Here is a 15278-nt window from a genome sequence, read left to right as displayed (position 1 = left end):
TAATGTTTAATGGAAGCCTGCAAAATACACGCCAACACTCCAGACTCGGGCGAGAGACTCCCCTAAAGCCAAAAATTGCTATATTTTAACAGTCGCCCACCTATAAAATGCTCCTAGTTCTACACTAGACAATGGAAAAAAACAAATTTCTCCTATTTATTTTTCAAAATCTCTCTCCTTCCTTCCTTCCAAATGTTGGCAAGTGTGTTGCAGGTTCTGTTGCTAAAATGACAGTCCCACGGGTACTCCTGATTTTCATGTGAAACACTAGACAATGGAAGAAACACATTTCTCCTATTTATTTTTCAAAATCTCTCTCCTCCTTCCTTCCAAATTTTGGCAAGTGTGTTGCAGGTTCTGTTGCTAAAATGACAGTCCCACGGGTACTCTTGATTTTCATGTGAATAATAACCCCCACCACCCCAACTGAATATGCACCTATTCCCACGCACTTAAAGTAGCTCAAGGCATTTATCAGCGTTAAATCATACAAGTTAACCAATTTAGGCAAAGAATGCTAGGCTGCAGGCCCATGCATATAATCCTGCTTTTGAGTGGGTCTTAGGTGGTCCACGCTGCTACATTTGGTGGGGGAAGGGGGGAGGAGATGAGTAAGTCCCCCTTCCCCTCTAGAACGGATCCTACTGCGCAATGAAGCCTTTTTTGACACGGCCCATTCCTCTTTCAGCTGAAGGAAGGAAGCGCTTACTTGGCGGCTCGCCGAAGATGAATACCAGAAGGGGCTGGGCCACGATGAGCACGGAAATAGGAACTGGAGTCGCTGCCAAAAACGAGCAAGGCTGGAGAGTTAGTGAGCTGCACGTAGACCAATGATTCCAGTGCGAGGCTCGCGCACTTACAGTTAGCCGGCAGCGCGAGACGGCCGCCGCCGCCTCAGGGCACAGTGAGGGTGAGGCTGGCCTGGAGGACGAGGATCCCGCCGGCCTGAGGGCCAGCAAAAGAAGGTGGGGAGGCTGCCGAGTGAAGGGAGGAGAGAGGCGTGAGAGCGAGACAAAGCGAGGGAACCTGAGGATTGAGGGACCAGTTATAAAGGGCGAAGCTCTTAATCCTATCCGAGCCGCGAACATCCTGCTAACTCAAAAGGCGGACTGAAGATCCTTCGAGGGGAGGGTATCGTCGCAAAGTGGGAAATGAGTACAGACCTCCGTAGTAGATTGTAACAAAAGGGCGGAAACTAAAAGTGGAGGGAGCAAGGTTCTAGTTCAGAGTCTACCCATCGATAGCTCGGATTTAGCGGCCAGACGCACGGTCCTCGGTGTGTGGGCGGGGCCCTCGGGGAGTGGTCAGCAGAAGCTCTTGACAGCATGGTTCTCTCTCAGTCCCCAACACTGCTAGTGGCGGGCTTTGCGCTGACTTTCAAAGTCCTCAGCCGGCTCCTCCATGCTCTTCCGGTGCCCAGATTGGTGGAGAAAGACTGGACACGGACTTGGCGGTGGAGGAACCTCAGCGTATCTATGGTGCACTCTATGGTGACCGGCCTTGGATCGGTGCTATGGTAAGTCTACTATATTGGCATTAGTTATAGCGGTTTCTATGCCTGGCGAGGCGCTGAAGCGGTTTGTAAACATGTAGTAATGATAACGGTGTCAAATCACAACAGATAGAAGCTGAGATGGAGAGACTGTGTGGGCAGTACACGGTGGGGCTCCCCCAATGGATGCTGTGTGCACAAGGATATGACTATATAGGACGTCCGGGAATGTTTTCAACGGAATAGTTAGTCCAAAGGGAAGGGAGGGGCATGGAAGCACGTAACGTTCCCGAATTTCAAGTTCAAAAAGCGATGTCGTGTACCAATATTAAGTTTGCTCTTACCTAATAAATCTATCGCCTTCTATCCTCGTCAGCGTGTTTCAGGTGCCTGAGCTACTGACCAACATTTCCGACGGCTACTCCACACCTGCCCACCTGTTGACCTGCATCTCGTCGGGTAAGACTGGCTTCTCGTAACTTTGGCATGCAGAATCCTACCTGTAGCGCTTTTAAAAGTTCTTTATAAAGGGGCTATCAAATGCCAACTGTTTAAAAAAAAAAAACATAGAGGCCGGCGACTTATTACTACTCACTACCTGTTTATAATCTTGACCATCCACAATGGAGTCAGTCTTCTCCATCGTCTTTGCACCCCAAACGTCATTCTATGTTGACTCTATGCTCATTTTGTTTCCCTAGTGCTTGACAAGGCAGACAACCGCTAACTAGCTGCATTGTAAGGAGCGTTACTAGACCGCTTTATGGACCAATCTATTTAAAATATCCCTCGCTGAGTAGCCTAGGGTCGGGGATGTCTCGGTTATGCCCGTTAGAAAATCTAATTTGTACTAAATAGTTGGGTACTGCTGCTTTCAGTCGGGTAAGGTGATGTGTCTGACGGATTTCACAGGAAGTTTTACATACACACAAACTAAAACGCACACCCTCTGTCTCGAAAGCCCCTTATGCGCCCTGCTTGTCATATAATGTATTTTAACATTATATGCCAGTTTTATTGTTTGAAAATCTGAAGCTCGCACCCCCTTAATCTAACTGACCAAGTTACGCCACTGATATCCCTACTCCCTAATCTTCAGCATACAAAGGATACTCTAACAAAAGGAGGTGTGACGGCCCCTTAAATTCGGCCATGGTTTTGGGCCCAGCTGGAATTTTAAATAACAAAGGCCCCTGTCTGCGCATTACTGCCCGGAACAAAAGCAGACAATGTGCAGGCGCTGCTAAATGTGTCCGCAGATTACACTGGGACTAGTTTAGCATATTTCTTTGGGGTCCAGCTTTTTGGCAGGGTAGACAGCATCCACCTTGTGAAAGAAGTGGGTTCGTAACTACCCACACGCAATCTCGACTTGTGCACTGGGGACCTCTAAAAGGAGTGTGACTTGAAAGGTGTATCTAGGAATCCTTTCCAACAGGCGTGGCGTTTGTTATTAAGGGTGTTGCTTAAAGCATGTAAACTAAAATCCTGTGCTTGCCATTATGTGACACTTACCAGTATTTTTGTGCCTCTCTATGAGCATTCGGGTGCTGAGGTAAGTGGTAGTGGTCTTCAGAGTATTGTGATCACTCCTGTTATCCCCTTCATACTACTTTCCGCTAGACGCTCTGTGAGACACTTACACCCATTTTTCCCCACATCTTTCTGAAGTCCTCTGCCTACATATTCCACCCCTCATCTTTCCTCACCTGCACCCTCTTTTTACTCTCTCCTGCAGGTACTGCTTTGTGTTTCTTTCACCTCACTAACTGCTACACACACGCAATGCACCTAATCACTGGTAAGCACTACATTTTCATTAGCACTGTAAATAAGTTGATAGCTGTACATCTCCTTCACACAATTACCGTTGGCATTCATGATCAATGCTGTGTGCATTCTGCAGACAGAGAGGCCAAGGACTGAAAGAGTAACTAGTCTTAACACCTTTATATTCCACTGAGAGGCACTGAAAATCTTGCATTGTCTTTAGCTTCATCCCCAGGGTGAACAAATGTGCTTTGTTATAAATAACCACCCACAACTTGAACTTGAACTTGCACAGACAACAACAGGCGATCCAGCTCAAAGTAGTTAATATGCTGCCTGAATAAAACTACAGAACAACAACATACTCAAAAAGGCAAATAATCTTAGGAAGGTAAAATATGTTAAACATGTAAAACGTAATTAGGAGCTACCTCAATGAGATGGATTATCTTAACATATTTTACTCCATTTCCTTTATTGTTCGTTGACCAAGAAGACAGGGAAGCCTGCACTTTCCTGGACCTCTCGGTGGTCGGTGACAGTGGCTCTCACCACACCCTCATCCAACAACTTCATGAAGTTCATAGCCTGGCTCTACTCCAAATCCATTCCTTCCTTTCAGGGTGCATGAAATCTGTGAGTCGAACCCCATACCATTGTGAAGCCACTGAGCTCATCTGTGGAGTACCCCCAGGTCTCCTCCCTGGGCCCCACCCAGGGTTAGATTGGAACAGTGTGAGAAGATGGTTCTGACCATCAGGTCCACCCTGATTTTTCACTTTTTGACCACATGGTGTTTGAACTTTTACTGTGAGGGAGCCTCCTGGGGGGGGACTCATGGTAAAATGGACTGCGTGTGTTTACCGCGGGTGCCGCCGTGCTAAGGAAAGGCTGCTGTGGCGCAGCAAGAGCAGGAGGCCCTGGGCGGGTTACACATGATCATATGTGCACATGCATGTGCCCCCATATGAGGGCACGGTGGGGAGGATTCCTGGCGTGCGCAGCCCAAGGACTGCGCTTGGGTAAGCCTGGCACAGAAGGGACTATGCAGTGTGGGTGGTGATTTGGAGTAGGCCTCATGAGATGAGTGTACACATGTGAGGGATAGTCAGTGTGCTTACTGTCTTTTCACTGTAGGGAAACTCCATTAAATGTCAGTGTGCTTACTGTATTTGCATTGTAGCAACACTCCAATAAAAGTCAATGGGAAAGGATGGCCTAGGGTGCAACTCCAGTCCTCTGGGGTTCACTGAGACCAGAGTCACTCCAAGGTACACTGTAGTCTATAGGAAATAAATAATACAGTAGGTTACAAGAGCATAGTTGTACAACTTATGGGTCATCCAGGGATGTAATCTTTCTCTGACTCTTCTCAGGATTAAGGTCAATTACTGCTCTATCCAGCTGCGCGTGCAGGGCCTTGCATCAATCAGCCAGCTGTCATTCCGTGCCAGGAGCAGGCTGGAGAGGCCCTGGGAGGTATGTCAGGTAGGGGGGGCTGAGACTTTCAGAGCACATGTGGCAACTAACTCCTGAATGATGACATTTTGAGCTATCTCAGAAGACTGTGCAGGATCGAGGAGACAGGGGCAAGGAAGTGATGTGGCACATCTGGATAGGCCAGAGGTGCAGATCTGCTGGACACTTCCGCCCCCACTTAAAAGCTCCTGCACGGGGGAGAGCTCTCCATCTTGGCTGTGCTTCACTGCTGGACACTGGGACTGCAAGCTGGCATGATGGACAACTGGAAGGAAGAACCCCCTGACAGCCCCCTGGGGCAGGGAGTCTGCCCCTGAAGGACTTCTGGCCCAGCGAGGCGCATGCTAGGGCCAGGTAAGCTGGCCCCCTTAACCCCCCCGAGGACTAGTTGGGGAAAAGACCGTGCTAGCACAAGTGAAGTGCGCTGCCCAGAAGGAAAAGAGGGCACCCAGAGGAAAGGCTGGCACAGGGAGTCAGTGGGACTAGCTCCCTACAATCTGGGATCCTTCTAGGCCAGGAGGCCTAAGGAGAGTGCTCCTGGTGGCAAGGGCTTGTCACCAGGAGCGAAAGGATGTCTGAATCATGAAAATCGGCCCTTGGGGGCCTGAGATATTAAGGGGAGAAGGATTGCGACCGTTGACCTTTCCAGAAGCAGCGATGAAGCACGTGGGGGCTCTGCCGCTGATCCCCGAGTGTGCCCCCGGGGTGGGTCAGGGCCGAGGACTGCCCCAAGAGGAAGAGGAGCCGGTGGAGTGCTGTCGCACTCCCCCTCTGGAGGAAGAAGGGGCCCCATGAAGCCTGGCCCATTGAAGGCTATGGGTGGGGGCGCCGTCTTGCACATCCCTTGCCGTGGTGGTGTAGAGACCCCATCCTGGGGCCCCCTGCGTCCAAAGTAAAGTCGGGGAGTGCCATCGCGCTCCCTGTGATCATGGTGGAAAAGGGCCACAGACCCCATCCTGAGGCCCAGTGAAGTAGGAAGAGTGGAGGGGTGCCATAACGCACCCCCACAAGATGGCTGCTGAATGTGTAAGGGGTCGGCGGCTGAAGAGGAAGCCAGGAAGTGCCGTCGCTCTCCCCTTGAAGATTTGAAGCGGACTCTGGACCCCATCCCGGGACCCCACCAGAAGCCAAGTCACGGGGTGCCATCACGTCCCCGTGAAAATCACCTAATGGGCCACAGACCCCATCCAGGGTCCCCATGAGGAGGAGGAGGAGGAGGACATTAGGGAGTGACGTTGCGCTCCCTTTGAAGGTTAGGAGGGGCCCTGGACCCCATCCTGGGGCTCCAAAGCTGCAGAGGAGGAAGGGGGAGTGCCGTTGCACTCCCCGAGGCGGCCCATTGGGCCGCAGCCCTGCATGTGTCTGCCCGCAGGAACGGGCAGACACTACAGAAAAGGCTGGCTCCCGCGGCAGCTCATGGGGATGTGGCTGTGCAAGGAGCCGGCGGGGGCTGCCAGGGGTGGACTCCCTGTGCCGCCCCTAAATGAGGAGCACTTACCTGGTGTGGGGGTGCCCGGGTGGGACCGGGCACCCCCAAGACAAAACACCAGCTCTGGCGGCACCACAGCTCTCCCCGACTCTGCGGGAGAGCCGCTCATTTAATATGCGGCCTGCCTCAGCATTCCTTGCAGGACACCAGCTTGGGTCTAGGCCCCTAACCAACTTGTGGTGGCCCCAGGAAGATGCGGCCACCACCAAGCAAGTGCCCATGGACAGGGGGAGCTGCAGGGGCAGTGCAGCCTCCCCCCAATGCAGTTTGTGTCCCCATCTGAAGTAGGGTGGGACAAAAGAATGGTAACCCCCCAAGGGTTCCAACGCTAGGGAAAGCACAAGCTTGGTTGGACTTATGTTCTGGTGTGTGGGATTGCACCCTTTAGGGGTGTAGGATGGTATTACGTAATGCTCATCAGCAATAATCTGAATGTGAACCTAGAGTAATTTGAAAGTAATCCATATATAATCCTAACCCTTAAATTGCTTAAACATGTCTTCACCGGTTTCTTGTTGATGTTGATTTGAGTAATGAGACTGACAGCCACCTCTTGGCAAGGGAGATGTACTTAATTGCAGATTTAGGTGTTCTCATTCTAAAGTACAGTAAAATGTTGCATTGGGATACAGGGTATTGTTTTGCCAGGTGGGTTGTGGGATTATGTCCCCTCTCTGGGAGACATGAGAGATTACACAGTGTCATCCAAGAGTAATTCCATCACTTTGTGTATACTTTTAAATTGTTGCATATTATTGGCTAGTGTGTGTTTGTAATAAATGTACCTTTACTTTATCAAAAGAAAAAGCACAGACTGGACAATCCTTTATTGAGTATCACACTTGTGTGCTCATGAATGGGGCTACTAGCACATACCACCTTCCTTGAGTAAGCCTTGGACTGCTCTGCAACGCTACCCTATGAGAGTCAAGCGCTACAATGGGGTGAATGGTTCCCAGTGGTGGTTGCGTGTGGACCCATTACTTGTGCAGGCCACACAACTAATGACCCACCTTCCCACAAACAGAAAATAGGCCCGGGCTCCAAAATAAAAGTGACTCCCATTGTTGAATCGGATAGCTAAAAAAGTGGTCCACTGTCTTCAAATCGTGGCAGTTTTGAACTTGTAAAAACACACTGTATGACTGTTTTGCAAAGTATGGAAGACTTCATGGATGTAAATGTGCTACAGAGTGTATGGATACCAGAGTAATCAACAGTAAAACAGGACCACAAAGACCCAGAAAATGGCCCATACATTGACCTGTTAGACACACCCCTTCAGGGACTGCTCTGTTGTCCTGTGTGCCAGTCTGACCTTGTACCCACTCTATTAAATCCCGTTCATGGCCCCTCTAGCCAGCATCATCTGCTCCTACAGCTTCAGCATCATCTATGTAGGCAACACACAGCTCATCGTGTCCCTCTCACAAGACAAATACACCACATGACTCATATTCATCAAGTGTAGGTCCTCAGTAGCTGACTGTATGGGCAGCAATTGTCTCAAATTCAACTGCAAACAAAACTCAAGGTAGAGAGAGAGGGGGACCAGGAGCCGAAAAGGTCCAGTACCCTGGCTCAGTACAGTAATTAATCACAAATTAAGGGATACTGTTCCTAGAAGGCTACATACTTGCTCAGGTCAAACAGTAGGGAAATTACTCCCTTCATTTTTGGTACTCTCACACATCCCAAATGGGATGTCATGCTTCATCATCAGGCTGCTTCTCGTTGGACTGGCGTTGCAATGTCCTACGGGCCCCATGAAAGGTCACTTTAGCAGAGATCCTTTTATTAGACACTGTATTGTGAAGCCGATAAGTTTGAGGATGTCCTAAAATGTGAAATCAAATGTGCAGAACTAAATGTAAGTGAAAGGAGAAGTGAATAAATAAAACTGTCTAGGGGTTACACAGTAATCCTGGCAGGATTAAAAAGCCACCAAAAAGGTATTGAGGGCTACTTTGGGAAGGTAATGAACCCACATAGCCATAAAGGTCAAAAGTGAATAAAGGTTGACATGTTTCATGCCTAGCAGTCCAGGAGAATCGAATCCACAGTGCTTCTTCAGGACCACAAGTGAAGAAGAGTTCCCTAGTTGGGAACCACAAATGTCAACAGGGTGGTACACTAATGATTACCACTGCGTAACAAATGACCTCTATTAATGTTCAGTCTTAGAAAATTAAACTAATTTGATAGTACCACTTAGAAACTTCTGCCATGTGTGAATGTCCAGCCCTGTAGAAAATCACAACAGGACCACATAGGTCATAGGCAGATGGTAGCGTTCAGCTCTTTGAGGTTCGTGGAGCATTGCATACGGACGGTCTACTCGGCCCTCTGCTCGAATTGCAAAGAATGTAATGGAAATGGATCAATGTGTTTGCCTTCAAAGTTAAGGGCATGAATATAGGGCCCAATAGGGATTCGTTTGAACATCAGCTTTTAATTATTGTTGCATCAATGACCAGGAGGGACCCGTCTCATCTATAAGCCATGCCAACCATATAAACCTTTTGTCACTATCTCCCTAGATACGTATTCCTAAAACAAAATCCCAAACGACCCACACTTTCTCCCATCCTTATACAGCAACCAAACATACTGATTTCCCCTTCCATCAAAACACAAAGTACAAGGCTCTCCTAGTGAACACTGCTACACCATACCTAACATGGAACGTGAAGTCTTATGTATCAACACGCACCCCATCCCCTGGATTGTGCAAAATATATCAGACCCATAATCCTGAACCCGAAACGGAAGATTACACCGCCTAATATTATCACCTCCACATATAGTATACTCCTTTCAACGCAGGACTACAGACTGTATGAGCTAACCGGAGGCCTAGGTCTTAACAGTGCAGCAGGTGCCACGGCACCAGGTGCCTTAAAGACCCAATAATATACAATTATGACTATTTCTTCATTGAACCAGTGGACAGCCAGATATGGGAGACCATTTATCTTGCTTACACCAGGCCGTTGGCACCCGTGCTGCGCCAACAGACCTGCCAGTTCCACCTCCACCTAGACAAACAAATGGCACGACCTACTAGTGTCACATCCATGTAGCCCAACAAATGGTACAACCTACTAGTGTCACTTCCGTATAGACCAACAAATGGTACGACCTACCAGTGTCATCCCCACCTAGGCCAGCAGATGGTATGACATACCAACCTATCAGTGTCCCTGCCACCTTGCGGTCTGGTGCTACAGTATGTGTCACGATAACTTGTCAACTCTGCATCACTCGACAACAAAACCCCATTACATCATGCATAATTCTATACTACTCCTTTCTGACTCTCACCTCTTTCCAGCTTAATTTTGTCCTTTCCCACTCCATTTGTTTCATTAACAGCTGTCCCGGCCTTTGTCTGTTCCACTTCTGCCCATATTCCTTAACTCTGTCTCACCTTTTCACTTCATATTGACATCAAAATCTGGTAACACAATCCACCCATCACCAAGCTCTATACTCACCCATGATGCACTTCCTCACCATTTATCTCTCTTCCAGTGACTAATTTGTACAGGCACAACAGAGAGCAGCAATATTCATTTTTTTGGACCAGGATATTTTCTCATCATCAGACTTTTTCAAAGAGCAAGAAAGAGAAAAGCAAGCAAGGGAGACACGTGGGACAAAACGAGAAGGATTGGGAAACAGTGAAAAGGGTGTTAGAAGAAGCAGTCTAAGGTTTTTCTTGTTATTAAACTGTGCACTGGTCTAGTCACAGAACAGCCTTGCGACTGATAGTCAATGTGGCACCAACTTTGCTCCTGCCTCCCAACCTCCTATTAAAAAAGGAAAAAATCAGTAACAGATTTTTTTTTTTAAATATCAGTGCCTTAACGACCTTTCTTACCACTTTCCTAAAAATGTTCCCCCCATCAACTGCCATTTGAACGAATGGCTTCTTACCAACGTGCATTGTACTTTGTACATCGCTACACTAATGCAATTAGTGTAGTGTTTATTTTTAATTATTTAGACTTTAGATTATACTATATGTTCTTTATATACTTACTCCATGGAATCTTTGTAGAGTCACCTCCCCGTTATCATTTTTTAATATCCTGCATTGCCGAGTTATGTGCCACCCAAAGAACAGGCAATCCTTGTGAGCGAAGCAAGTTGGGCACGTGGAAGACTTTTTGCAAAACCAGACGCTCTCTGCATTGCAGTGGCCCTCACCGGAGCCGAAGGTTGTGTCTTCGCGCTTGTGGCTTAGAAAGAGATACCTGCATAGGGAGTCTGTCACACCCCGATTTATCCTCAAACCCACGCCCACTAACTTGACAAAAGATCGGGCTTAATTAGTCACTAGGGGTTAGCAGATTCAAGCAAGGCATAACACGACTTCTTTCTAATTGCAGGATATTTCATTGTGGACACAGCAGACATCGTCCTGAATGGGCAGTCAAGAGCATCATGGGAGTTCCTACTTCACCACGTTTTGGTAAGCATGATCATTATTTTAAGCGCAGTGGGCGGTGTGTGAGTCACAATGCATATTATTGGGGCCGTGGCATCTTTTTAACATAGAGGCAGTATGGGGCATGGAGGATTCCTAGGGCAGTTAGCGAGCTGAATGACGGACATGTCTGACATTGAGCTGTCTCCTCCTCCCTCCCACACCCGTTCTGAGATAATTCCTTATTCCCCAGTGGCCACCTGTGTTAAGCTTTTCTAATTAAGGACTTCTACGGCAAGTGAGGCATTCGTGGAATTAGATCACAGCTGCCTATCAGCTCTCTCTTTGACCCCTAAGAGGTTCAAAACCACGAATAGCACGAAACTAGTGCATCCCTGATGATAAAAGAAATGATTGACAAGCCTATTTATCACCTACGTATCCACTTGGGGCAGACCTTGTCAGTTCATAGTAGGGGAAGGCAAACTCCCCGGGGGATGGGAAAAAAATGTTCCAGAAATGTAATGGTTCACAGTTACTGGTTGCCTCACTAAAACGGTGGCGATCTGCCCTGCGCATCAGGCCTGGTTTAGCCAAAGTTTCTGACTTATTCGACCCCAGTTATTTGTGAGCATCCCCGCAGAAAACTCCTGTGCTCTGATTAACCCTTGATTCTTACTTCATTTGCAGAGAGAACGGTAAAAGAGTGGCGACTGGCGGGCTCTACCCTTCAGATAACTCATGGCAGTGTTGCAAAAGGGGCAGGGCACAGTGGTGGGACCAAGCACTGCCAGCTCCATTTGATCTGTTCTGATATCCCAAGGGCAATGCAATATGGATTCAAGAACCGCTCATAGTTCTTAATACCACACAAGGGAAGAAACGTAAAGAACTCATGTGGTGTGGGAAATGTGTCAGCTTCAACGAGATGTCCTTCACATTGGCATATTATGATACTAGTCTAATGCACTGTTTTTCAGTGTGTCCAAGTTTCCTATGAGGCAGTCAGAGGTAGGCATTATAAAGACGGACCGAGGAGGCTAACTCATAATTGAAACTAAACCAACAAAAGGAAGCTTTTCTCACATATTCCCCTACAGCTGAGGAGACCTTTGGGAGTCTTGATGTAACGTTTGAGTGGTGGGTAACAGGTGAGAGGAATAATGTCTCTAAAGAGCAGCAGTGGATTGATTACATGCAGGAGGGCAGAGGTGGTGTCTTTTTGGACAAGTTATTCAAGAGTTGGAGGAGTCATCGCCGAAGTGGGGGTCAGCTGAAGTGAAAGTCATCTCTGGTGGTTGGCAGTGTAACTTCCATTTAGTAGTGCAGAAAAGGCTATTTCAAGAGAGAATTTAAGGACATCCTTTGGGAGGATGGATAGCAACTTATGTTCTTAGGAGAAGTTGAATGAATCTCTGGGACAGAGAGACTGAGTCTCTACAAGTAGAGGGAGTGCCTTCTTTGAAGGTATGTTGAAGGAGGGACCACCTTTTTAGGTAAGGGTGAGCCCACATCGGGGTTGGTGGTGATGACATCCTTTCTGAGGAAAGGAAAGGTAGTTTCTGGGATGGAGTAGTGAATATTAGGCTTTCTTCAGAGTTTGAGGAGGGGAGACATCTCTGGGGCTGGTGTGTATAAGAGGAAGCCTCCTGTGAAAGTAATGTTATTTTGGTGGATGTGGAGGGGGGCATCATTGGTAGGTGAAGAGGATGACATTTCTCAGGGAGGAGGGTAACACTATCACAGTGGGTGAAGGTAAGGTTATCGTGGTAGATTTGGTGGAGGCTATCTTTATGGTAGTGAGGGACAATTCATATTTGTGGCGGGAAGGGCTCTCCATCTTGTGGTGGGATTAGAAGTAGGCCAACTCAGGAGTGATGTGAGGTGAAGAACGGATGATTGATGGTATGGAAGCAAAGCTATCTGTGGGGGTAAAGCAGAGACCATCTTTGTGATCAAAGCAAAGGCCATTCCAGGGTAGAATAGAGAAGGGGCATTTGGGATTGGAGGCTGTCTCTGAAGGCAGGGGTCAATGGAGAGACAATGTATTTTTTGAGCTGCCTCAAGAGGGGCACCAGTGAATCTGTGAGGAATTTTATTACTTAGAGTGGAGGTAGAACGACATGCAGCACATAGGTGCATTTGTGTGGATGAAGGGGGGGCAATTGGGTTGTTTCTCCGAGTACGTTTCTCATTCAGGAGACCAGATAAGAGGTAAAGGGTAGGACATTTTTGGGGATGGACCTGAGTCTCTGGGGGTGACGGGAAGGCCATATCTAAAAGGGAGCAACTTACAGGGGGCACTCTTGGGGTGAAATGGTTTTAATTATTGGGCGTTTGGGGTTAATTGTGGCATCTTGGAGGTGAAGGTGAGGTAATTTGGAGTGGGTGAAGTGGACGTCTTTTCTTGCTAAGTCTATCTCTTATAAAAGGGTGTTAACGGAGAGACTTATGTCTGGGGGCTTTGGATCGGAAGCAGTTTTGGAGGGCGAAAATAAGTCCATGTCTGCTCTCTGACAAATGAGTTCTTCTTCCGGATTGTGGTTAAAAGAAGGTCTTTGGGTGGGTGAATCATTGAGAGGATAATTCAGGGCTTGAAGAGGCCTTCTCTGCAAAGGTTTGTGGGCCTCTTTCATCATCCTAATTTGTTAATGATGCCCATCTTCTAAACCACATTATATGTATGACAATTTTGCTTACAGTTACATTGCCACCCCTGGATTATCTGCCTTGCATCGGGCAACACTGGTGTACTTGGGGTGCGTTGTATCACCACTACAGGAATCCCACATTCATAACAATTACACAGAGGCCCTTGTAGAGAAAAAATATTACACAATTAAGTCACCATGGCGACCGATCTTTCAATGCACAAAGCACTTTGGTTGTAGGGCTTGGCAGGAAAGCTGCTTCCTGTTGAGGTACGGCCAGGGTAAGGCACATCACCAGAGAATGGCATGATGTGCTGTGCACCGCCCTTCATGCGGCTTGGGCTGATTCTGCAAGGGCTTTCTGGAAGGCAAGGCACAGTGCTCGGTACATGATTCAGCCAACCATGAAAGGAAAATATGTGCTCACCCTTAACAACCACAAGGATCGCAGCCTCCCTTTCTGACTCTTGCTTGTGGACAAGTTTAAACAACAGTGTGTTGCACTGCATATACCAGTCCCATTGCAGAAGTGGCTCAGCAATTCGAGACGCTACAAACATTTATCTTTTTCTTAGGAAGAGATACGTTATTTGGCATTGTATAGGGCACAATCTATGAGTATAATATTGCAATGGTTTTCCAAAGTCCAGGAACGTGCATCCGTGCTTCCGGTACACAAAATAATTCTATTCGTTTTGTGGAGATGTTCGGTCATTAGAGCGAGTCAGATTGCAAGTTTGCTGACTGGTAGTGTAAGGACTGATAGCTTGTTGGTCAACTCCCACACAGAATCCACCTAAAGTTCTAATTTATTACCTTGTTTTCAATACTGAACTTCCGTATATTTGCAGTGCACAACAATCAGGTGATATTTTGCCACATTTCATTATGCTTCTCTAACCGATTTTAGCAATAGTGTCCAAGACCAGAACTCATTCATTCAGTGGTATTAGGTGGCCCAAGCTGCTTATCCAGCTTGCTATACTAATTGCTCCAGTTACCGCACAGTGGCTTTATGACTTGAGTATCAACAACCATGCCGTGTTAAATGTGCATTCAGTATGCAATTGTGCAGTCACAATTTATCATTTAGCGCACTGTTGGGTACTTCAAGTCTGCACCTACTTGACTGCACTTCTGGCCTTTGATAATTTCGAAATTAAATCACTTAACAGATCTAGAAGGCTGGGTTGAGTGATAGCTGTTAACCCCTTTTGCACTCAAGGAGGAGAAGATTTTCTCCTCACGATCATTTTGTGTAACTCTTCTGCTATAATTACCTTAATCTCCTGCAGGCCACTAGGCCTATTGTCTAGAATTGTTGACCAGCTATTCCAGTGAGCTTCTTGATGACCCATACGGTCTTCTGGTAGGGGACTTTATGTCCCCTCACTGAATAACACCATACCATGACTTGAACTAACTGTATTGGAGCTTCAGGTATTCTCTGCTTTTCCTACTAATATTAAGTCACTGTATCAGTTAAGATATATTTTTTGCCTTGGTGAGCTCATAAGATGAAGAAGTGTGTGACCCATACTATACTAGTAACACACTTTATAGTTCTTCAGGTTCTTGACTTTAGCTTCTGTCAGAAAAAAACATTTACCTCTTCAGAAAACTTGGTGCCATCCTGAAACAACAATGAGCGTTGAGCATTCCAGATAATCTTACCAAGTAGACAGTGGCATCTACTGAATAAAGGAAGGCAGTTCATGATGCAAAAAATAGTTTTTTGTCAAACAAGATTGTGGCTGCTGTCAGTAAATTCTGATAAGTTTTCCAGAATGTTCACAATTTCTTGCATCACCTGTTCCCGCTAATGTGACACTCACATCCCTTGATCAAGGCAGTGCATTTAATACTTTCTTTAGCAATAAAATACATGCTATAGGTTTTCTGTACTAGAACTTATACAATGGAAGTACAGTCTATTTCATGTTAAATCAATTGAATACGTGTTTC

General features: G+C 47.0%; 1 protein-coding gene across 1 annotated transcript in view; it reads left to right on the top strand.

Annotated features, from left to right (window-relative positions):
* The first annotated feature begins 641 nt into the window (after positions 1–641).
* LOC138285806 (TLC domain-containing protein 1-like) overlaps positions 642–15278 on the top strand; it is a 31699-nt gene continuing 17062 nt past the window's right edge. Inside the window, exons 1-3 of the mRNA XM_069226199.1 lie at positions 642–1516; positions 1869–1951; positions 10625–10707. Coding sequence (XP_069082300.1) covers positions 1326–1516; positions 1869–1951; positions 10625–10707 — 357 coding nt within the window. The 5' untranslated portion in view covers positions 642–1325. The remainder of the gene's footprint in view (positions 1517–1868; positions 1952–10624; positions 10708–15278) is intronic.

Source organism: Pleurodeles waltl, chromosome 3_1 (genome assembly GCF_031143425.1).
Source record: "Pleurodeles waltl isolate 20211129_DDA chromosome 3_1, aPleWal1.hap1.20221129, whole genome shotgun sequence".
Lineage (NCBI taxonomy): Eukaryota > Metazoa > Chordata > Amphibia > Caudata > Salamandridae > Pleurodeles > Pleurodeles waltl.
This window is presented reverse-complemented; position numbering and strand designations above follow the sequence as displayed.